This window comes from Orbicella faveolata, unplaced genomic scaffold, assembly GCF_042242905.1.
Source record: "Orbicella faveolata isolate gen_17 unplaced genomic scaffold, um_ofav_v1 contig_34, whole genome shotgun sequence".
NCBI lineage: Eukaryota > Metazoa > Cnidaria > Anthozoa > Scleractinia > Merulinidae > Orbicella > Orbicella faveolata.
The window spans coordinates 3211354-3234173 of record NW_028301563.1 but is presented as its reverse complement, the minus strand read 5'-3'; the positions used below and the strand labels follow the sequence as shown (position 1 = coordinate 3234173).

At 39.8% G+C, this 22820-nt stretch overlaps 1 protein-coding gene across 2 annotated transcripts in view; it reads left to right on the top strand.

Moving 5' to 3' along the window:
• LOC110040108 (uncharacterized) overlaps positions 1–22820 on the top strand; it is a 49802-nt gene that overhangs the window by 3011 nt on the left and 23971 nt on the right. Inside the window, exons 2-18 of one of the 2 annotated variants that reach the window (XM_089271941.1) lie at positions 4927–5282; positions 6452–6616; positions 9687–9797; positions 10186–10311; positions 10688–10784; positions 11141–11359; positions 11509–11885; positions 12163–12330; positions 12497–12607; positions 12960–13076; positions 13701–13791; positions 14001–14375; positions 18221–18343; positions 19886–20008; positions 20356–20478; positions 21397–21519; positions 21867–22174. In XM_089271941.1, coding sequence (XP_089128067.1) covers positions 4927–5282; positions 6452–6616; positions 9687–9797; positions 10186–10311; positions 10688–10784; positions 11141–11359; positions 11509–11885; positions 12163–12330; positions 12497–12607; positions 12960–13076; positions 13701–13791; positions 14001–14375; positions 18221–18343; positions 19886–20008; positions 20356–20478; positions 21397–21519; positions 21867–22159 — 3098 coding nt within the window. In that variant the 3' untranslated portion in view covers positions 22160–22174. Of the gene's footprint in view, positions 1–4926; positions 5283–6451; positions 6617–9686; positions 9798–10185; positions 10312–10687; positions 10785–11140; positions 11360–11508; positions 11886–12162; positions 12331–12496; positions 12608–12959; positions 13077–13700; positions 13792–14000; positions 14376–18220; positions 18344–19885; positions 20009–20355; positions 20479–21396; positions 21520–21866; positions 22175–22820 lie in introns of those variants that run through there. The other variant, XM_089271940.1, reaches the window with a different exon arrangement.

Sequence of the window (22820 nt, the reverse complement as noted above, 5' to 3'; positions counted from 1 at the left end):
GGAATCACGGGCTTTAACTTGTCCGAATCATAATGACTGACGCCGAAATCGCACGAAAGATGTCACCAGGTTTAGAACTGAGATGTAGATTTTAACATTGAACATTGAATTTTTAGCAGTAATCACTCGGCCTAAAGGCCTGGAAAAACGAGGAAACATGTTTTCAGAAACATGTTTCCCAGGTGGCAAAAATGGTAGGAAACACGAGAAAACATGTCGCTCACCGAACTGACTATAAAAACGAGGAAACATGTTTCTGGAAACACCGCGGGTGCATGCGCACTTTCGAATTGGCCCTGACCTTAGGGAGTGGGGACGGAACCCGGGGGTTACTCCCTTATATGGGCTATATAGGTATGTGCGGCCTCAAAGGGTATGGTTTTTCAGCCGTTTTGGTTATAAATAGCGTATCGATTTTAGCCATTTTGATCATTAATAGAGTCTGGTTTCTGCACTCTAGCTTTAAATCGGACATGGTTTCTAGAAGAAGCTACTTTTTCATCATTATCGATCAACAAAAACCCTTCATGATGCCTTCAAGGGCCCATTAACTGATCTTTTCGAGCCGTTTCTGAGGAAAATTTATTTTGATATAACCTCATCATTTTTCGTTAGTTCAGTGTTATTTCACGTGTTTTAACTTCTTCATGACCAATAACACCAGTGATGACGTTATCAGGCCACGCCCCTGGTCATGTGACTAATACTGAAAAAAATGCAAAGGCTCCCTGGCATATTACTTTGTCGGGATTTTTCATTGATTTAATATTTTGATTTTAATCCTCATTATGCTATGCATACATTTTGTTTTATTTCAAAAAGGTCAGATTTTGAGAGAATTTCGAAATATTGAAAAATTCGAAATTTTCTGAAAAAACTTCATTTTGCAAAGGAGTGCATAGCTATGTTTCCAACGTTGGCTTTAATCAAAACTTGCCGAAAAAGGCTCGATTTAATGAAAAACCGCGTTTCCTTTAGCATTTCAAGAAACCGGGAGTGCGGCCGATATATATTGGAAGTTACCCTATCAGCGCGTACGCAATTTACACTACCAGCACACTTCGGTAAGATCAAACAAAGCCACGCGCAGTTAGTTTTTCTCTTTCTTTTGCTCTTAATTTTCTGTTTTCTCTCTTATTTTGTCTCTGCTTGTACTTGTTTTTTTATTTTGCACCATGTGAAACTCAAATAAAAAGCATCTTAAATGTAAGTGAATTTGCAAACTGTTGAGTTGTTTTTATTTTCCGCGCGCAGGGTGACGCAAGTAACCGGAAGTGAAATTTTACCCTCTTAGCAACGCGCGCGAGCGCGCGCATGAAACGGTTAATGGGCCCTTAGCGTTGGTCTGAATTAGGGAACTAAGTATAAGGCAGGTCTGAAACAGGGTGTTGATTTAGGGTCAGGTCATAAATAGGGTATTGAAAATCGCGGATTTCGGTCATAAATGGGGTAAGGGTTTTGGAAAGTGGGCCGCACACGTCCACCAAATTTTTCTCGGGACGGAACTTATTAATACAATTGAATGCCAACGGCTTTTTGTCTCGGTCACTGTATTCCTTGCTGGTGAAGTCCCATAAAATTTCCTTTCTTCGTAGCTAGTAATTAGCTGCTCTATTCCTCGTCTGTGCATTATATTACCTCTCGTTTCCCTTATTTTTCTTACTCGAAGCAGAAGTTTCGCTCGAGTTTTCCCTTGAGTCAGCCATGTTGACTTTCTCTCGGGTGGGAAACCTTAGGAACAAGCGAGCGATGGTTGCTAAGGAACAAATGTTGCCGGTTGTGGAAAAGCTGGGAAACATCAAGAAACATGGTTCAATGCCGCGCGAAAACACAGAATGTTTCTGCCGTGTAGCAGAAACATATTTTGGTTCTTGAAAACAAAAACTGACGTTGGAGAAAATGTTTCCCGTACGGCAAAACTGGGAAACACTCGCTAGTTCGTCAACGATTGTTTTATAAACAATTGAATCAAACGGGCTAGCTGGCTCTAGGGCTTGCATATGCACTAAACAATGGTACTATCCTTCTAACATTCCTTACGCTTACTCAACATCCATCATACAAATCGACACAGGGGCTCATTTATGTCGCTATCGTTGTCGGAGCACTGTCTGAGTTACAAAAAAGTCGAGGAAACTGACAGAAATGTGTCATGTGACAAGTCATGACCTTGATATTTTAAAAACGAAAGACCTACGGTAATGAGAGTCCAAGCATAACAGAACATGGCATTTTCGTAAACGATTTGCTGACCCATTCAAGGTGTATTGGGCCGTAGATACTAGCTCGCCTGGTAAACACGCAATATGCATGCAGGCTAAATAGCTCATTTAGAATCGAAAATTAAAAACTCAAAGACGAGAGGTCGATCGGTCCTAATAAAGCGCCAAAGATTCGAACTTGGAAACTTGTTGTCATGAACTTTAATTTTAGTCTTTGGTGATAAGGGGGTAGAGATGAATGGGTAAAGGGGATATAGGATGCGGTCTAAAAAGTAATTTTGACAACACAAGACAGATCTGAATTTGTACAGAACTTTGCATTCGCTACAGATATCACTTGCTATTTTGTCAAAGATCCGCACAAATTCTCACTTGCGATGGAGAAATTAGGTCAATATCCAAATATGCTATAATTTAATTGCCCAACATGCAATAATTGTAGCCATCAGTCTGCGGACCAACCATCTCACCCCACCTCCCCACCAAAAAGCAAGCATCTACATAATAGAGCAGTAAAACGAGTTATTTGCCATCGTTGTCATTATGATAATCTTATAAATCGACTTGTCCCAACACGTAGGTGACAGTCAGCACGTATGCATAGATAGCTCTTGTAGTCATTTTAATGTACACCACAGCAAAGTTCTCTTTCAATCTGAGCAACATGTCGTCTGTGCACCTACACCCGATTTACTTCGTTCCAGTTTTCTTGTTCATTTTTGCACTTGCTTCAACCATCGAAGGTACGATAGTTTTTATCTTAAAGTTCCGATATCGTATACCCTATAATAATTGCCATCTGAAGTTTATTTTATGTCTTGTCAGGAGCCATAATCGGGGACGGAAACCGTAAGCGCGCGCCATTTCTAGTATTGGGGTTGTCCCCATGATATGGGACAATAATTCTATTTTTAGAACAAATTGCGCCATCACCTGCGGCACACGCGCGTACATGCTGCGAGGACTTTTGCGGATGTCGCGTGGGGGAAATGGCGTCCGAAATTCCTGACATTTTTCACGTTTTTGGCACACAACTCATCGCGTTTACGTCTGTTGGAATTGCTTAAGTATTTTCGTCGTAAGCTGCTCCAGTCTGAGTGAAGTAAGACAGTGTCGAATTTAGGTATGTTCCGCTTTAAGCTTAGACATATATCGCTGACCAAGTTGTGTTCCGACGGATGCTTCTTGTACATGAGCTGTACATTACCCCACTTTAAATTTCACATATGTTGAAGATTAACAGCTTTTCCATTACACAGCAAAAAACTAGCTGGATATATTTAGATATAGCATAGCTTCAGGACATCATAGTTTCCTAGCTCCTCTTGCCACTCGCTTGCGAGGAATTTGCCAGTCTATCGCGACCGAAAAGTAAAGCAAAATTTGCTAGTTTGAGTTTCGCCTGAATTGTAAGCAACGCTTGATGTTTCATCAAGGCCCAATAACTTTACGTCCGTAGATACTGCTCAGTTTTATTCGTGTAAAAATCCAGTAAATTCTCTGTTGTCAATGAACGAGAGCGCCCGCCGATGCTTGTTTTTTACAGTCAGTAAACATGACAAATTGTACTTCCGCCGCACTTTCGTGTGAAAGCATACATCGAACTCACACGATAACTCTATAGTTTTTAAATATGTTTAAGATTGATAAATGTTTGAGAGCATATTACAAAAGCTAAGCTGAAAATATACGAATAAAGCAGAAATAATCAGCAAAGTATGAGATGTACGATGACGCTTTCTTTAATCAACTTCGAATAACGATTTCGATTTTGTTGATCGAGTTATCAAAACTCCTTGTCTATTTTCATTTTCGTAGTGTAAAACGTCACTATGCTTATGTTGAAGAAACACACATGATGTTAGTAGCCTTTTTTGCGTTCGTGAAATTTGTTGCAGCATCTCAGCACAAAAGATAACGAAAGAAATCTTTGTCAAGATTTGTTGACAATTGAAAACACCGACTCGGACTTGAAAGTGCAAGAGCTGCACTATGCAAATGAGCTAATTGTACGCGTCAGCTTTCCTTTCAAAAACTTTTGCAAACTCACCAAACAAGCAGAAACAATAAGAAACCATCAAAACAGGTTTTGGTTATGATTAACCATTGTCTGAGAAACTCACAAATTAACTCTATACCTGAGTAGAGAGTTTTCTTGATTTTTCTTAAGTCAGAACAAACGAAAAAACATACGCGTAAGGTAAGCTTACAATTAGCGCGAGCAGATCTTATTATCCATTCCCAGCAGGCGATTGAAGTCTTGTTTTCGACCCTGAAAAAGCCACCTTTTCCGTTAGCTCAGAGCATAAAACTACATATAAGCGTCCTGGTTCGTATTACCTGCCTTATTCCCTACCTACGCTGTGAAAAATACGCAAGATAATCTCTCAAGGTCTCTCAACTCTCACCATTTGATCACGCAACGTGACAACATCCACGCAAGAGCCCCCGACATGTGCGTGGATCTGCGCGGATATATGACGTCAGGATGGCGCAATTTGTTCTAAAAATAGAAAAATTGTCCCATATCATAGGTGCGCGCGGATCCCAAGACTTACGGTCTCCGTCCCCGATTATGCCTCCTGGTCTTGTCGAAGAAATTTGAACAGTCGACGGAAATTGGGGGAGGGGCGCACCGATTGAGGAAGTTATTGTTTAGCAGAGCTTCTACTATGATAACAAATTGTTCTTAATTCCTCCACAGCACTCGGTTTCAAGACTGGAAAAGACAACATAACTACCATCACACCGGGACTGTTTGCTTGCAAGGTGATCTACTATCCAAGTCCCTTCTACGGCGGACAGCAAGTAACGGTTCTCGCGTCAGTTGGCCATACCGCACAGAACCAAACGCCTCGGAACGGCGCTGCAGTCTGGGTTGAAGCTGTTACAGCAAGTGAATTCACCGCTTGTGTCCTTGAATTCGGAAATGGGTCCAACAAGACGGTGGAGGTAAACTGGTTATCCTTCCAGGCTTCACTGCGTGGATCTCAGATTGGTACTACATCTCTAAATTCTTGGACAACTGGGACGAAATGCAAGAGGATCGATTTTCAGCAGGTAAGCATTGCAATTTCCTTTTGTTTTCAGATGATTATTTTTTCTCAACAAAAGAAATGTTAGCTTAAGCAGAATCTGTGATTAGAAAGGTTGCAGAACATTTATATTTTCGTAGCGTTTCCTCACCTGTTCAATCTCTTGCTCCCTCGCTACCTCATTTCTTCGTTCCTTCACTCCATCGTTCCCTCGTCTCCTAGCTACCTCGCTCCTTCACTTTGTCGCTCCGTCGCTTCCTAACGTCCTCGCACCATCGCTCTCCCGCTAATTCGCTCCCTCGCTTCCAAGCTCCCCCGCTCTCTCGCACCCTCACACCCTCGCACCCTTGCAAGCTCGCACCCTCGCACCCTCGCACCCCCGCACCCTCGCACCCTCGCACCCTCGCACCCTCGCACCCTCGCACCCTCGCACCCTCGCACCCTCGCACCCTCGCACCCTCGCACCCTCGCACCCTCGCACCCTCGCACCCTCGCACCCTCGCACCCTCGCACCCTCGCACCCTCGCACCCTCGCACCCTCGCACCCTCGCACCCTCGCACCCTCGCACCCTCGCACCCTCGCACCCTCGCACCCTCGCACCCTCGCACCCTCGCACCCTCGCACCCTCGCACCCTCGCACCCTCGCACCCTCGCACCCTCGCACCCTCGCACCCTCGCACCCTCGCACCCTCGCACCCTCGCACCCTCGCACCCTCGCACCCTCGCACCCTCGCACTCTCGCTCCCTCGATCCCTCGTTCCCTTGCTTCCTCGCAACCTGATTCTTTCGCTTCCTCGTTCTCTCGTTCTCTCGTTCTCTCGTTCTCTCGTTTTCTCGTTCTCTCGTTGCCTCGTTGCCTGGATGCCTCGTTGCCTCGTTGACTTATTGCCTCGTTGCATCGTTGCCTCGTTGCCTTGTTGCCTCGTTCTATTGATCCCTTGCTCCCTGGCTTCACCTTTTTCGCACTTTCTCTATTTTTGTCCTCACCTCATTACTCCTTTACACATCTTGCTTGGTAAATCTGTTTTGCTTTTACTTTTTATGCAATCGCTCCTCAATCAAATTCTATCTGGTTATTTTTGATATTTTTTTTCAGTTAACTACTGTAAATGTTTTAATCTAATCACGTTTTCCTCTACCTTTCCTTTCTCTCGTTAATCTTTAACCAATTTTATTTTTTTTATTTATTCCAGCGTTTCTTAATTCCTCCGAACATATTTGTAACTGCTGGTCACCAAATTTCCAAGAGACCCCAGGACGCTATGACTGTGTGGGTGGAGGAGGTTAGGGTAGACAATTTCAAAGTCTGCCTCCGAGAAGCCAAGATTTTCGATGGACCTCATAAGAACATCAAAATAGTGACTAAACTCGATATTAATTTTCTGCCACTGGATATAATTCGTAATTCCTGTCAATCCACAAGATCACTTTTACACTCCCAAATTACAAATCTAAGTTAAAATGAAAACTACGAGTAGTTGTCTTCAAATACATGTGTTCACGTCCGTTAGCATGTTGTCAAGTTTAACAGTAAGGGAAAGATCGTTCACTTTTAGAAAATTGGCGTTCAATCTCCCTTGTTAACGCAGATACAAAAATAATGACCAAATTAAAGCAATTGCATCGAGGATAAAAGAAGTCTTGCCTGATATTATTCATGCTAATCAGACAAGATATGCAAAAGATCGTTTTATAGGCGAAACTATTAGATCTATTTACGATGTCATGGACTTTACTGTGAAAGAGAACATTCCCAGCTTAATGCTATTCATTGATTTCAAAAGGCATTCGACAGTGCTGAATGGGAATTTCTTTTTAAATGCCTAAAGGCATTCAATTTTGATCCAGATTTCCTTCACTGGGTTTCAGTCTTCTATAAAAATATACAAAGCTGTATCTTGAACAACGGTATGACTTCAAATTTCTTTACGCTAGAACGAGGAGTTCGGCAGGGAGACTCGCTGTCTCCATATCTGTTCGTAATAGCTGTAGAAACAGTGGCTATCGCCATTAGACAGATTCCGACATTAAAGGAATTTATATCGGAGAAGAGCAAGAAACGAATAATAAGGACAAACTTTTACAGTATGCTGATGACACCACGGCGATATCAGCGGATACTACTGGACCGGTTTCGAAACACTTCCGGTCTCAAGATAAATTGCTCAAAAACTGAATGTATGTTGATAGGATCTTTAAAAGAAAGTAAAGAAGAATATTTTGGTATTAAGTGGCCTAAAATCCCGATTAAAGCTCTGGGTGTATATTTTACCTATGATCAGAAATTATTAAAGGAAAAGAACTTTATTGAAAGGCTAGATAGTATTAAAAAAACTCATTAATATTTGGTCCTCTAGGAGCCTGTCTATTTATGGCAAAGTGACAATAATTAAATCTTTTCTGATCCCAAAGTTCGTCTACATATGTTCGTTACTTCCTACACCAAAGGAAATTGTGAATAAACTGAATCAATTGTTATTCAAGTTCTTACGGAAAGGTACAGACAAAGTAACTCGCGTGTCAGTAATAAACGATTACGAGAAAGGCGGTCTAAAAATGATAGATTTGGAAAGCATGGTGAAATCTTTAAGGTTGGCCTGGCTAAAACGACTATTTAATGATTCAAATGCAACGTGGAAGACGTATTTACTTCATCTGTTAAAGCCCGTAGGAGGTCTGTTCTTTCTAAATTGTAATTATGAAGTTTCTGATTACACGATATCTTCTCAATTTTACCACGAACTTTTGTTATGGTGGTCGGAGCTCCGCGAATCTTTTGCTTCAGAAAGTGATTGGAAAAATATTGTTTGGAATAATAAAGAAGATTCGAATAGACAACAAGCCGGTTTATTATCAAAATTACTTTAAGTCGGGAATCATTTACATACACGATCTTCGGTTTAACTTAAATACAATAGACTCCTATAACTATTTTTGAACAAAATCGACAAAAGCAATTTTCTACAATGGGCGGGCCTCCGTCATTCTATACCTTCACATTTAAAAGAAATCAGCCTAGATACACATCTCCATCACTTATAATTGAAAATAAAATACTCGATATTAAAGACAAAAAATCAAAAGATTATTACTCGCTGCTGGTTTCAAAAAAAGTTCAACCTCCTAATATTATCCACAAATTGAAGAGTGATTTTAATTTCACAACCCAACAATTTAGAGAAATCTTCTCGTTACCACATTTAGTTGCACTGGAGCCATATGTCAAGGCTTTCCAACACAAAGTAATTAATTATATTCTCTACACTAACAGCAAACTATGTAAAATTGGATTTAGAATTAATGATGCATGTACTTTTTGTAATGATGAACCTGAGAATTTATATCACCTTTTCTCTGAATGCCCTCACTCCAAAACGGTCTGGACTGATTTCGAATCGTACTGGTACCATCTATCGGATCAGCAAATCCATCTTTCTGCACAAAACGTTTCATTTGGAGTTTTATCCAAACAATGCCCTTTATCAAATTTATTAAACTATTTCATAGTAATTGGAAAATTATTTTTGTGGGACTGCAGAAGAAGCCAAACACTTCCTAAAATTCAAGGACTGCAATCAAAACTTAAGATTAAATATGAGATTGAAAATATATCAACAAGAAAAACTTCTTTGAAAAGAAATGGGTGCTCACTCCAATGTAATTAATTATGCCCATCTTATTTTATTATTTTATTGCCTTTTTGTTGTAATATGAATGTATCTTTTATTTTGTTGCTCATTGCTTTAATATGAATGTAAGTAGCATCAGTAATCATATTAGTTTGTAAGTAATGTAAGAAGTGATATTGTAAGTTAAGTAAGTAATCGTATTGTTTTGTAGAGTAAGTTATGTAAATTGCATTATTGTAAGTAGCAACTTTAATTGCATTGAATTGTAAGTAGTGTAAGTAGTGCGTAAGTAATTGAATTGTATAAAAACGCTTTGTCGGTAATGTAATGGACTTTAGTAGTTTTATTACTTTGGTAAATAGCGTAAGTAGACGTACCATTGTTTGTAAGTAGTGTGAATCACAATTAAAGTGTAGGAGGTCAACCCAGTCATTTACTATACATTACAAAAATTCAGCCCGTTTTTTGTCGATTTTTATGCTGTTTAAGATGTAATCTAATTTATTTTTTGTTAGTAATGTTTCTGTTGTTCTCGTTGTTTCACCAAATTTTTTAGACGATAACATTTTTCAAAACAAAAACAATAAAAGAACAAACAAACAAACAAAAAAGTAACTATTTATATTCAGTTATATTGAAATTCCCTGTGTTTATAAATCCTTGCAAATCCATGTCTGGAAATCATTTGGTTGGCCTTTTTAACCCAACCTCGCTGACCTTTAACTAAATCCCCACTCATGTATTTTATCTAACAATTATTGATTTATTTCTCATTACTTGTTTTCAAATTCTGCTGCAGAATTGGATGGCATTTACGAATCTGAGAGTTGACAATTTTACCATAACTGACAGCCTCGTGTTTACCAATACAAACTCACCATCTCCTCAAGATAACTACGCTTTCTGTCAAGTGAGGATTAAATCAGCCTCATTTCTACATAATGGTACCGATACTCTACAAAAGTTTGCTTTCATGAAAAGTGCTCAGTTGCGACAATTCATTTTCATTTTCCCTTTTTCAAGTGAAAGTTGTGCTGACTTGGAAACAAAACAATTTAATGTATTATTGCAACTGAGTCGATTTGCATAGTTCCCAAAAGCCCCAGTCTCCCTTGCGACTTCTCCCCCTTTCGTTGATCAAATAGTTGAGGGGAGGTATCTCTGATAGAGTTTAAAGTCGACCTTGATAGAAAGATCATCATTGTCAGACATTTGCAATGTGGCTTTTTAATCCCTACAAAAACTCCCTTTTTTGTACAACAACGACACTTATTGTCCTATTTCATTTAATATTGCAGACAATAAACTTCACAGAGACATTTTATGCTCCTCCTGTTGTGTTGGTGACGCCAAGGCGCAGCGACAACAATAACAATTCTAATCTGTCTGGGTCACGTTGTAATGCAGTTACTGCATGGGTCGAGGTAAGGAATACGAGAAAATTAGGTACATGCAGCTAGGGTATTGGTGACGACTTCACACCGTATATATTTTTGTCTGGTCAATGGCAAAGGGTGTGTATGTGTGTGTGTGTGTGTGTGTGTGTGTGTGTGTTTTATTTTGTTTGTTCGTTCGTTTGTTTGTTTCTTTGTTTTTGCAGACCCTTAATCGACCCGCGGGCATCACGGGTCTTAAAAGTAGCCAATCAGAGTGCGCGTCATAACAACTACAGGCACAAGCCATATAATACAATTTTGTAATATCGCTTTTTAATCTGCTTTTCCATTGTTCGAGAATCTTATTCTCTTGGTGAAATGACTAGCAAAAGAAAGAAGTAACGCATTTTATTTCATTATTCAGCATACATCTACAACTGATGCACAGGTGTGTGTGAAAAATTACAACAGTGACGCCAACAATAAAGATGTTATCAATGTCGACTACATGATCACTGGAGGTAGGCAGAGAGGTTCAATCTGTATACAAAAAAAAAAAAACAAAAAACAAAAAAAAAAAACAGCAGAGTATTTTAAACTTTGAAAATGAAACCTTTAGCAAACGAAGAGAAATGGTGCTCAAACTACGTAATAAAAGGTTGAAAAAAAGCATTTAATATACACTTGCTATGCAATGGTCTCGACGTGTAAACAGTAAATTACCTTGAAAAGAACCTTTTAATACTATTTATCTTTAAGTGCAATTTAGTCGCACAGATAACTTGAAACAACCCAAAAACGTCAGCTTATTAGATCCACTTTTAATTGTCTTTATTCATAATTACTTACGTTTTTTCATTTCACATTCTTTGACAAGACTTGGATCCTTGTATTGACGTGACATGTCATTATCACTGTCTGTGTAAATCGTTTGGACCAAATGATGCTCGCTGCGTTGCTGAGGACAGTTGTCCATCCTACCAAGAACCCGTCTGCTCATCAAATGGCACAACATACGACAATGAGTGTTTGTTTCGACAGGAAATGTGTCTTCTGCGATTGAACTTTTCCGTTCAACACCCTGGTAGTTGTGAAGGTCAGAATGTAATACTTTGATTTGCTTTAAAATCAATTTTTTGACGGCATGGATGATCAAAACGATAATGACGATGATGCCATTGACTTCTGTATAACGAGTAAAATCCAACCACTCCTTCTGACTAATCTCTCTTATTGTGTTTTTAGGATTTCCTTTCCAGCGAGGTCGCCGTCACATGCCACATATTCCTTCGCTGGGATATTCTCATTGTGAAGTAATTCGCCTCAAGGCTTTTGTCTTCTATCCAGACAAACCACTTGAAGTTCAGATCACTGTCAATCATATTGACACCAGTGACAAGTCATATGTACATGATGCCGCTGTGTCGTGGATTGAAAAAGTCAGTTATGATCGATTCACCACGTGTGTGATGGCGGCAGGGTACAATGAACGGAGATCTAATGCTAACGTGACAGTCGATTGGATGGCGTACCAAGGTGCTCCAGTGGGTGGTGTTGCCGGGGAAGTACGAATATCACAATGGTGGACTGGAACGACTTGTAAAGCTGTCAATTTTCCATCGGTAAGTCTTTCCTCTTTTAACTTAAATTGCACTAACTTCACTTTTACCTAAGATGTCACTGGACCACTGAATAATACTTTCTTTAACTCGTACTAGGCTTTACAGAGTCTGGATTACTAGCTAGGAATCTTGGTTTCTGCTGTTTCTGAATATATACAGGTTGCTAAACCACTGATTATGTTGTTATCTTTAACATTTTAAACCCTAAACAGCTTTTGTCCTGACTATTTTTGTTGGCTTGCTTTGTTATTTTTTTGTTTGCTTGTTTTCCATTTAGGGGAAGTTTTCAGTGATACCCTCAGTGTTTGTTACTGCTGCTCACCATCACGCCGGATTAAAGCGTGACGCTGCCAGTCTGTGGGTTGAAGACGTCACGCAATTGTCATTCAAAGTTTGTTTAAGAGAACTGCAGAACTACGCAGGATCGCATGAAGACGTTCATGTTGTGAGTGTCACAGCTTCCACCAAACAGGACCTATATAGAACAAGCTCACTCTAATATACCATTATATGATAACAAATAAAACTGGGGCTAGTTGAGTAGTAAACTGTGGTAAGGTTTACTTTGTAATAAGCTTTTTCATCAAAATGTGTATTTTAATCTTTAATAGAAATGGTTGGCATTTTCCTCTCTTCACAAGCCTCTTTTCACAGAGCATAGTTCAGTCTACTTTGCTAACGCCCAGCATCCTCCTGCAGATTACAACAATGCTTTCTGCAAGGTCAGTATCAAAGCCTTTTTAATGAGAAACATCTGCATTTTTTGAGTAAATTGGTCATAATAAATCTAAGAGTTTGCTTGAAACTATATACTAGTGAACCTGCTCTGCCAACTAACTCCAGAAGATTCTTATTGGATGCAGTGGCAAACGTAATGAGGAACGTGCGCACTCCTGGACTACATTCTTCAAAACGTACAAATCAACGGATTTTCTTATAAGTATATATCAGTTTACACTGTATTGCTACTTTCCTATGGGATAACAAACTAACACCAGGGGGCTTTTATTGGATGCCGTAAACTTCATGCAAACTGTAGATGCCAAACTTAATGAGAGCATTTAATGTTCTTAGGATATTCGCTTTGCTAGGAAGTATAACAGCACCCCGAACGTGTTTGTTTCCGCGAACCATTCATCCAGCGGTGGAAATCAACAACCAGTACACAATGGAATAACTGCTTGGGTAGAGGTAGGATGGAGGCTCTATATTTACACTCCGTTGCTTCATTTGAGAGTTTTATAGTAAAATTAGAGTGCGGGAGGAGTTTCAAATTTTTTAAATGACGATTTACTCTGAAAGGATGAAACTTTCAGGAGCTGCTCATTCATCCTCTGCGAAATTATAATATGTCAGTTGTGTGTCTTTCATTTTTGACGTTGCCAAGACAATCACAAATTTCATATAGGTTTGGCCATAACTCAACTTTTTGGACATCATTCGGTATTTTTTCCCAGTTATCTTCATCAAATTGCAGAAATTTATCAATTTATACATTTTGTAAGCATTATGGCTTGAGTTTGTGTAAATTTCCATTCTTTCTTTAGCTCTAAAAAACAGTGAAGATGGCGGATCCAAGTTGGCGTGTCATTTGACGTCATATGACGTCATACGCAACAAAATTGTATCATATTGTAGAGGAAGCTCAGGGCTATGTAATCAATGTAAATTCATTTCGCTATGAAAACCTAGGGGAGTGGTTCCATCAACCCCTCCGCCTCAACGTGCCCCATGGAGGGGGTATGAGATAGCTTAACGTACCGAATATAATTTCATTCTTGGAGACTACTGATTTTGTTTTATTCTTTATTGCAGTACATAAATATGACCGGTGTCCGAGTTTGTTTAAAGGAATTGTATGGGACAAAGTATGATCCACTGTCCATATCATACACTGTCCTGTCAGGTAAGGACAAAAAATGCCCTCTTAGGTTTGACTTTTCCTCTAGCAGTAAGATATGCTTCTTAGGCTCGCGTTGTTTTAACGTCAGAGATTTATATGAAATGAAACCTGCAACCAAATATTTGAGGTTGTCTCTAAAAACACAACTAAAGAGCAACTCATATCAATTTATTGGCTTCCCTTACTTATGGTGTATTTCTTTGCATCTACAGACGTTTGCCACCCAGGGTGGAGTTACTTTGAGGGTTATTGCTACTTTACAAGCCCCGCATGCGCTTCATGGCTGACCGCTGAGTCAAACTGTTCTGCGATGGACTCTGATCTGGCGACTATACACAACCAGGAGGAGAATGTGTTTATTCAACACCGTCATGACGGAGATAAGTCCTGGATAGGGCTGAATGACCGCAGTGTTGAAGGCTCTTTTGTGTGGACAAACAAAGAAATTAGCAGTTTTAGGTTTTGGGCTCCAAACCAGCCAAACGACTGGAACAACGAGGATTGTGTACACACTCTTGGCGTGAGGCATGGATACACTTGGAATGACGTGCCATGCGATAACTGCTTCAACTTTACTTGTTTTACAGGTGATAAATATTTCTTAATACGTAATTGTTCCCGATCATGATTTATCACTTGATTGACCGGTAGGCTGATTGACTGAGGCTGGTAAGTTTATTGAGTAAGCTTTTTTGGGGAAAAGGCAATGAAAACAGCGCCGAACAACAGTTGCAAAAGAAAAATTCCGAAAAGATAACCACGTTAAGATCAGGGCTATTATTGATTTAGACTACACACAGATTGTTAACTATGTATATCCATGCATGAAGACACGATTGATCATCACAGTTATACACAACTTAAACAGTTGTGAAAATTAAAGCCTGAAAAAAAATTCACTGGGCCTTAACGGGATTCGAGCCAATGACCTTTGCGATACCGTTGCACCGCTCTACCAACTGAGCTATGAAGCCAACTGAGAGCTGGTCACGTTGTGAGTTCGTGATACACCCGTAGATGATGAAGAAAGCAAGTGAATATATGAAAAATCATATATTTGAACTGCGGAGAAAGATATGAAGACATGATAGATCATTGCAGTTATACACAACTCAAGGAGTTACTTACCTTATTACATGAAATTTTTGCGACACGTTTATTTCGCGATTTTGAGGTGCGCGTATTTCGCGACACTTAAGGTGGCCGAACACAGTTTTCAAGAGCCTACGCCTAATTCATCATTACTTTTAAGCTATTTATGCTTTGGCGCTCGTTTTTTGCAAGAGTCAAGGTTAACCACAGAAAAGTTTATTTTCGCATTTTGGCTAAGGTGTGTGCTGTTGCCATGGCAACGGGGCTGGTTAAAAACAAGGTTTAAAAAATGGTTTTTGTTTATTTAAAAAACAATCCAGTCGTTAGATTTTTTTCATCTATTGCCCACTACGAATTGACATTAAATCCCTTCTGTCAACACTGTTCTAATAAAATTTTGGCATAGGCGATTTTCGTAATTCGCCGTAAATCGTTTTCACCGCATGTTCTGTATTATTAAAAATTCCCTATGTCAAAATTCAGATTTTTTGCGATAGATCATTCACGCGGTTTCTGAACTATTTTTTTGCCAAATTTCTTGAAATTTTAACGACTGGATCGTCAGAAATCCGCAAGTTTCTGCAAAAGCAATCGTCTCAATTTTTCGAGCAACTGCGCATGCGCTGCATTTAACTGGGTTCTTTCGGTAACAAAGAGAAAGCTGAGAATTGCTGGTTTCTTTGCGTCGTTACCTTTTCTAACATATCTTTGTAATAAAAGACTAAAGCCATCAATACACTGCGTTCAATAATAGAGAAAAAATAGCACAGATAGGGCGGGTGTTGAGTAAATAAAATGATCGCTCTTTGCAATCCTTGTGCGAGCGCTCAATTGCATCAGCAAAAGCGCGCGCGAAAACTGTGTTCGGCCACCTTAAATTCCGCGATTTTGCGAAAGTTTTGTATTTTGAATCACTTTAACTTCGCGTTTTGAGTGACACAATATTTATTTCCTTGGCAATGTTACTTCAACATGTTCTTGAATTTAGTAAACTGACGTTATCAAGGCGCAATAAGGTCAAAATTAGGAACTTTAAGCAAATCGCTACGGCTGGCGCTGATACGGCTGCCGGAAGTAAATTTCCCCCAAAATGAGACGGTGCGCATGTATGCCGGTTGCATCCAGCCGTAGCGTGAAATCTGACTGCGTGAGCCGGGATGTTTTGCCGTAGTGGCTACTACGTCGGGTTTATTTCGCTTCTCTCGCGCGTTTCAACAGACAGCTCGGCATTTTAAGAATTCCGTCGGATACTATATCCTTTAAAGTCAATTTAAGTCAAAGATTGTGTCAAGGTTACCTCTCATAAGCTTGTAAATCCGTATTCTGAATTTACGATAAGTTTTGGCAAAGGTGTTGGAATGGCGAAGTGAGTCAAGTGAAATATTCGTGTTAAGCACGAGGTTATTTTTCTTCGGTTAATTTTGTTTTGAGGGTTTAGTGACGATGTTTTATATGTGGATAACTATACGGCGCTATTTTACTTCTTTGAGTATTGATATATTTGTGTTCTTCACTCGATATTCTTCGAGATATTTGTCTCTGAAATTATATATTTTATCCTTCAAATTGTTATGGAACAAAGTGTCTGGCATTCGCTTTCGCTCAGAAATAATCTGTTCATCCTAGGAAGGCGAATAACGGCCATCGTCCTTTGAGCGAAGCCATTTGGCTGTGAGAAACTAAATAAAAGAGATTTTAAACTCCTTAGCCCATGTTTCTTTCATCTTTGTATTTCGCTTTACTCGCCAAACCGAGACGTACTCTCCCCAGACCTTTTCAGTCACGGCAGCCGTAGTAGCACCAGCCGTAGTGATTTGCTTAAACTCCCTACTAACAATATACTAACGGAACTATATGTCAACAGTAACATAATGTAAGTCACTTAATTTTTGCGTCATGTTATGTTCGCGACACTAATTGTTCGCGTCACTTAAGTTTCGCGATTGTTTTTACATCGCGAAATTCGCGAAATTAACGTGTCGCGAAAATTTCATGTAATAAGGTAATTGTGAAATTAAAGCCTTAAAAAAATTCAGGCCTAAACGGGATTCAAACCCATGACCTCTGCGATACCAGTGCAGTATTCTACCAACTGAGCTATCAAACCAACTGAGAGCTGGCTACGTTATGAGTTCGTAATATACCCGTATTTATTTTTTTCTCAAGCATCTGAGCGGGCCGGAATCCTAAATCCTCGAATTTGATTGGCTAATCATACGCACGTGACGGGTCCAGCTTTTTACGATACGGCCCACGGGCCGGATGTTTTTCCCGCTGCCTAAATTTCGCTCCTAAAAGTTAGCGGTAATCGTCAATCCTTTGCTTTTCTTTCACATCCATCGACGATTAGTCAAGGTAAGTTTATCTCTGTTACTTTAAAATGGCAAGGAAAGTCACCGTAGGTAAATTCAATTGAGTGTTTTGAAGTTGTGAAAGTTTGCTTTGTTGTTTGTAGCTTGGCGCTGTAATGGCACGTAATCCTGTGTTTCTCTCGCCCTAAAATTTGAATCAGTTTCAGTCGAGTTTAACTCTCTGATCGTTGCTGTATTTAGAAGAATTTCTGTGGAATACACTTAACGAATTTCCTCGCTTTCTGCTATTCAATTAACAGTAGGAATGTCTGATTTCAAGTGATTTTAAAAGCAACGACTGACAAAATTTGTTTTTGTAGTAAAACTTCAAATTTCGTACGAAATTTCACACCGCAAAAGCAATTTTGGAGAACTTAACTGGTGAAATAAATGCAACTAACATTAAGTAGTTCGAAAAAAATCTGTTCTTTAATACATCTTTCTTCGTCTGCTATCTTAGTTACTCGTTCGTTGCCAAGATCTTTTTCAAATCATTAGTAGACGGCGCGGAAGCCGATTCAACAACAAGAGTTGCGTAAACAAACCTATTTGTAATCTGTTAAACCAATTCACTGCAGGAAAAGAAATAAGCATGTTATTTGCCGGCTTAGGGCCGGTCCGTATAGTGAAAAATTGTGACCTCGGGCTTGAAAATGCTACCCTCGGCCTGCGGCCTCGGGCAGCATTTTCAAGACCTCGGTTACAGTTTTTCACTATACGGACCTCCCAGCCGGCAAATAACATACATATATAATGTTTAACATATTCGTTTGCATTCTTCATTATGTACGGGTATAGTACGAACCGGTATCGCAGAGGTCATGAGTTCGAATCCCGTTCAGGCCTGAATTTTTTTAGGCTTTAATTTTACAACTGCTTCAGTGGTGTATAACTGCAATGATCAATCATGTCTACATATCTTTCTCCGCAGTTCAAATATATGATCTTTCGTATATTCACTTGTATGTTTATAAATTTAATTTTTGCAGACCATGACGAGTGTAATACTAACACCCACAACTGTGACGTTAATGCGGATTGTGTGAATTCCGTGGGCTCATATTCCTGTATGTGTAAAGCTGGATATACCGGTGATGGACAAAGTTGCAATGGTAAGAAACAAACACACGAACTAAAAATAATCTTACAACAACCACCACCAAAACCACCACCCCTACTACCCCCACCACTAATACCACCACTACCAGCACCACTACCACCACTACCACCAGCACAACTACTACTACCACCACCACTAACACTACCACCACCACTACCACTACAACCACCGCTACCACCACTAATACCTCCACTACCAGCACCACTACCACCAGCACCACTACTGCTACCACCACCACTACCACCACCACTACCACCACCACTACCACCACCACTACCACCACCACTACCACCACCACTACCACCACCACTACCACCACCACCACCACCACCAGTACACTACTGCCACCACCACCACTACCACCTCCACTACCACCACCACCACTACTACTACCACCACCACTACCACCACCACCACTACTACTACCACCACCACTACCACCACCACTACCACCACCACCATTACTACTACCACCACCACTACCACCATCACTGCTATGCCACCACTACTACCACAACCACTGCTACTAACACAACTACTAGTATCACCACTACTACTACTAACACCACTACTACTACTAACACCACTACTACCACCACTATTACCACAACTACTACTACCACCACCACTACCACCATTACTACCACCACCACTACTACTACCACCACTACCACCACCACTACCACCACCGCTACCACCACCACTACTACTACCGCCACCACTACCAGTACACTACTACCACCACCACTACCACCATCTCTACCACCACCACTACTACTACCGCCACCACTACACAACCACTACTACTACCACCACCACTACCACCACCACCACTACTACTGCTACCACTACCTCCACCACTATTAATACCACCACCAATACCATCACCGCTACTACTAGCAACACCACTACCACCACCACTATCACTACTACCACCACCACCATCACTACTACCACCACCACTACCACCACCACTACCACCACCACTACCACCACCACTACCACCACCACCACTGATGAGGAGATTACAATAGTGGTATCACGCAAAATAATGCTCAATCACTGGTGAAGAAGGCGTGGAATAGTAATCAGCGTGATAACGTGCACCTTTAAAAAATTCTGAGAATGTGTTGGAGATGGTTAGTTTTTGAAATATTGACACGGCTTCGAAGAGTCTGAATCCCGTTTCACCTAAATGTTTCAAAACTTCGAATTTCTTTACTACATTGTCAAAGTAGTCTGGGGATCTAGCAACTTTTATAGGGTTGTGACGAAATTCATGACCAGTCACAGGAGAGACGCATGAAAAACGGATGTCAAATTGATAATAAGGCATTCTTGTGAAACCAGTACTGTAACATCACTTGATAAACAGTGGTGGTATTGACTCGTCAAAAAGTGTAACTGCACTGTCATGGAAACTGTTGCGAGTAGTTATTTTAATATCGTAGTTGGGCATGGTTTTTCAGAAAATGTTTCCGTCGGTGACTTTCGCCACTTTAGTACGATATTTATTCTTTTGACCCTGTTTTAGACAACGACGAATGCTCTACAAACTCTCACGACTGCGACGTAAATGCTGTGTGCAGTAACACCTATGGATCTCACACTTGCACATGTAAAGCTGGGTATTCTGGAGATGGCAGAACTTGCAGTGGTACGTTTCTCCTTAAGTTTAGGCATGCTTCCGTTGTCAGCTTAACTGAGTCATCGTAATTAACACTATGACATGAACCATTGAACTAAACTTATATTTACATACTTATCTTAAACTGTAATAAAGTTTCCATATAACGCGCGCTCTGATTAGCTAAAACAGCGGCTCTATCAGAGAACAGACGCAATGTAAGCTGAATTTCAAATTTAGTCTAATGGAAACGAGCTATTTCTCTGCAGTAAACATAGCTGCCTGGAGGCCATTGTTAACAACACAACAACAGAAGTTTTGAAACTGTACTAAAGTAACACTTAAGTTTGATATTTACTCCTTTAACTCTGTTTTAGACAACGACGAATGCTCTACAAACTTTCACGGCTGTGACGTGAATGCTGTGTGCAGTAACACGCATGGATCTCACACTTGCACATGTAAAGCTGGGTATTCTGGAGATGGCAGAACTTGCAGTGGTACGTTTCTCCTTAAGTTTTGGCATGCTTCCGTTGTCAGCTTAACTGAGTCATCGTAATTAACACTATGACATGAACCATTGAACTAAACTTATTTTTATATACTTATCTTAAACTTAAATAGGATTCGTACAAGTACAGGTGCTTAACAATAGGACATAAGTCCCCTACTTGGTTAATACACCCACACCCAACCCCCTAAAAAATATCGCGAAAAAACCCTTCCCTGACCCGACTAAACTACAAATCAGATAGTCTAAATAACACAACTACAATCTAAAATATACTAATCAACTTAACAAGTACAGACAAAGAAAATATTAACACGGCGACACTTAGGACAAATTAATTTAAAAGAACGAAAATTGTCACCATCAAAAACATTTAAAAGTCTAGTAAAATAAAATGACTTAAGTTTACTTTGAAAAGAGCTTATAGTGTCTGAATCCTTGATATTTTCAGGTAAACTGTTCCATATCAAAGTTATTCTGTTGAAGTAAAAGTCTCGGAAGGAAGACGTACGACAAGCGTTAGACTTTAAATGCAGCCCTGATGAAGCACGGCGCGTGTTGCCCTTTAGAAAAGAAAAATAATAACTAAATTCACGAGTGAAATCTATATGCCCATGAAGGCACTTAAAAAAGAAAACTAAGTCAAGATATTCTAACCAGTAATTAAGCGGTAAACTGTAGTATAGTTTCTATATAACGCACGCTCTGATTGGCTGAAACAGCGGCTATATCAGACAACAGACGCAAGGTAAGCTGAATTTCAAATTTAGTCTAATGGAAACGAGCTATTTTTCTGCAGTAAACATAGCTGCTTGGACGCCATTGTTAACAACACAACAACAGAAGTGTTGAAACTGTACTAAAGTAACACTTAAGTTTGAGATTTACTCCTTTAACTCTGTTTTAGACAACGACGAATGCTCTACAAACTCTCACGGCTGTGATGTGAATGCTGTGTGCAGTAACACCTATGGATCTCACACTTGCACATGTAAAGCTGGGTATTCTGGAGATGGCAGAACTTGCAGTGGTACGTTTCTCCTAAAGTTTTAGCATGCTTCCGTTGTCAGCTTAAGTGAGTCATCGTAATTAACACTATGACATGAACCATTGAACTAAACTTATCTTTATGTACTTATCTTAGACTGTAATAAAGTTTCCATATAACGCGCGCTCTGAATGGCTAAAACTGCAGCTATATCAGAGAACAGACGCAATGTAAGCTGAATTTCAAATTTAGTCTAATGGAAACGAGCTATTTCTCTGCGGTAAACATAGCTGCCTGGAGGCCATTGTTAACAACACAACAACAGAAGCGTTAAAACTGTACTAAAGTAACACTTTAATTCGACATTTACTCCTTTAACTCTGGTTTAGACAACGACGAATGCTCTACAAACTCTCACGGCTGTGACGTGAATGCTGTCTGCAGTAACACACATGCATCTCACACTTGCACTTTATCAGTAATCACATATTTTACAAAACAAACTTTAACTAAGACTAAATTATTTACTGCTGACGTTAAATGTAACGGTACAGTTATTGAACTCCTCAAAACAGAAAGGTCCATTCTTTTTCTAAATTTAAATTCTTGCTCAATGGTGGCGACTTCATCTTTTGGTTTGCTTTCAACCTTGCTGTACACTTCCGACCTAAAATGGCACTAAAGTTAGAAATTTTCCAGTTCGAAGGAGTACTAATTTACTTTCTACCCCTGCATTTAACAGACTAGACGCGCACGTTACCTCGGAGTAGCGCTGGCAACACACTTTTCCTCTTCTTCGCGAGTTTTAGGAGGTCTAAATCTGCCCTCTGCCATTTGCTTTGCAAAGCAACGTGTTCGCTCGGAACTGACAAACAGCTAGGTAACGTGACATTGATGAATATTCAAAAATTGTCACAGAGCAGCAATAAGGTGATAGAATCACATTTTCACGTCTCAAATACAATATTTGAATTGAGAAAACTTATTCAAATGATAATTTAAACTAATTTTCTTTGTTGGAGATAATTTCAAAAACTCTTGCTTCGGGTTTCATCAGGTTTCCAAACGCTCGAAAACAATAAAACCACTCGGCCTGCGGTCTCATGGTTTCAAATGTTTTCTCGCGTTTGGAAACCTGATGAAACCCTCGCACTCTTTTTGAAATAGTACATCTAGTCTTTTCCTCCGTTGAGCTATGAGTTTTCAAACAATGAAAAATAGAATTCCAAAATAATAAATATTTACCGAGAAAATGGGTACCAGTTTTGTTCCGGAGGAAAAATATTTCTTATCGATTAACAACTAATTGATGTCACGTCGAAACTTCGTTTTCCCTGCATGGG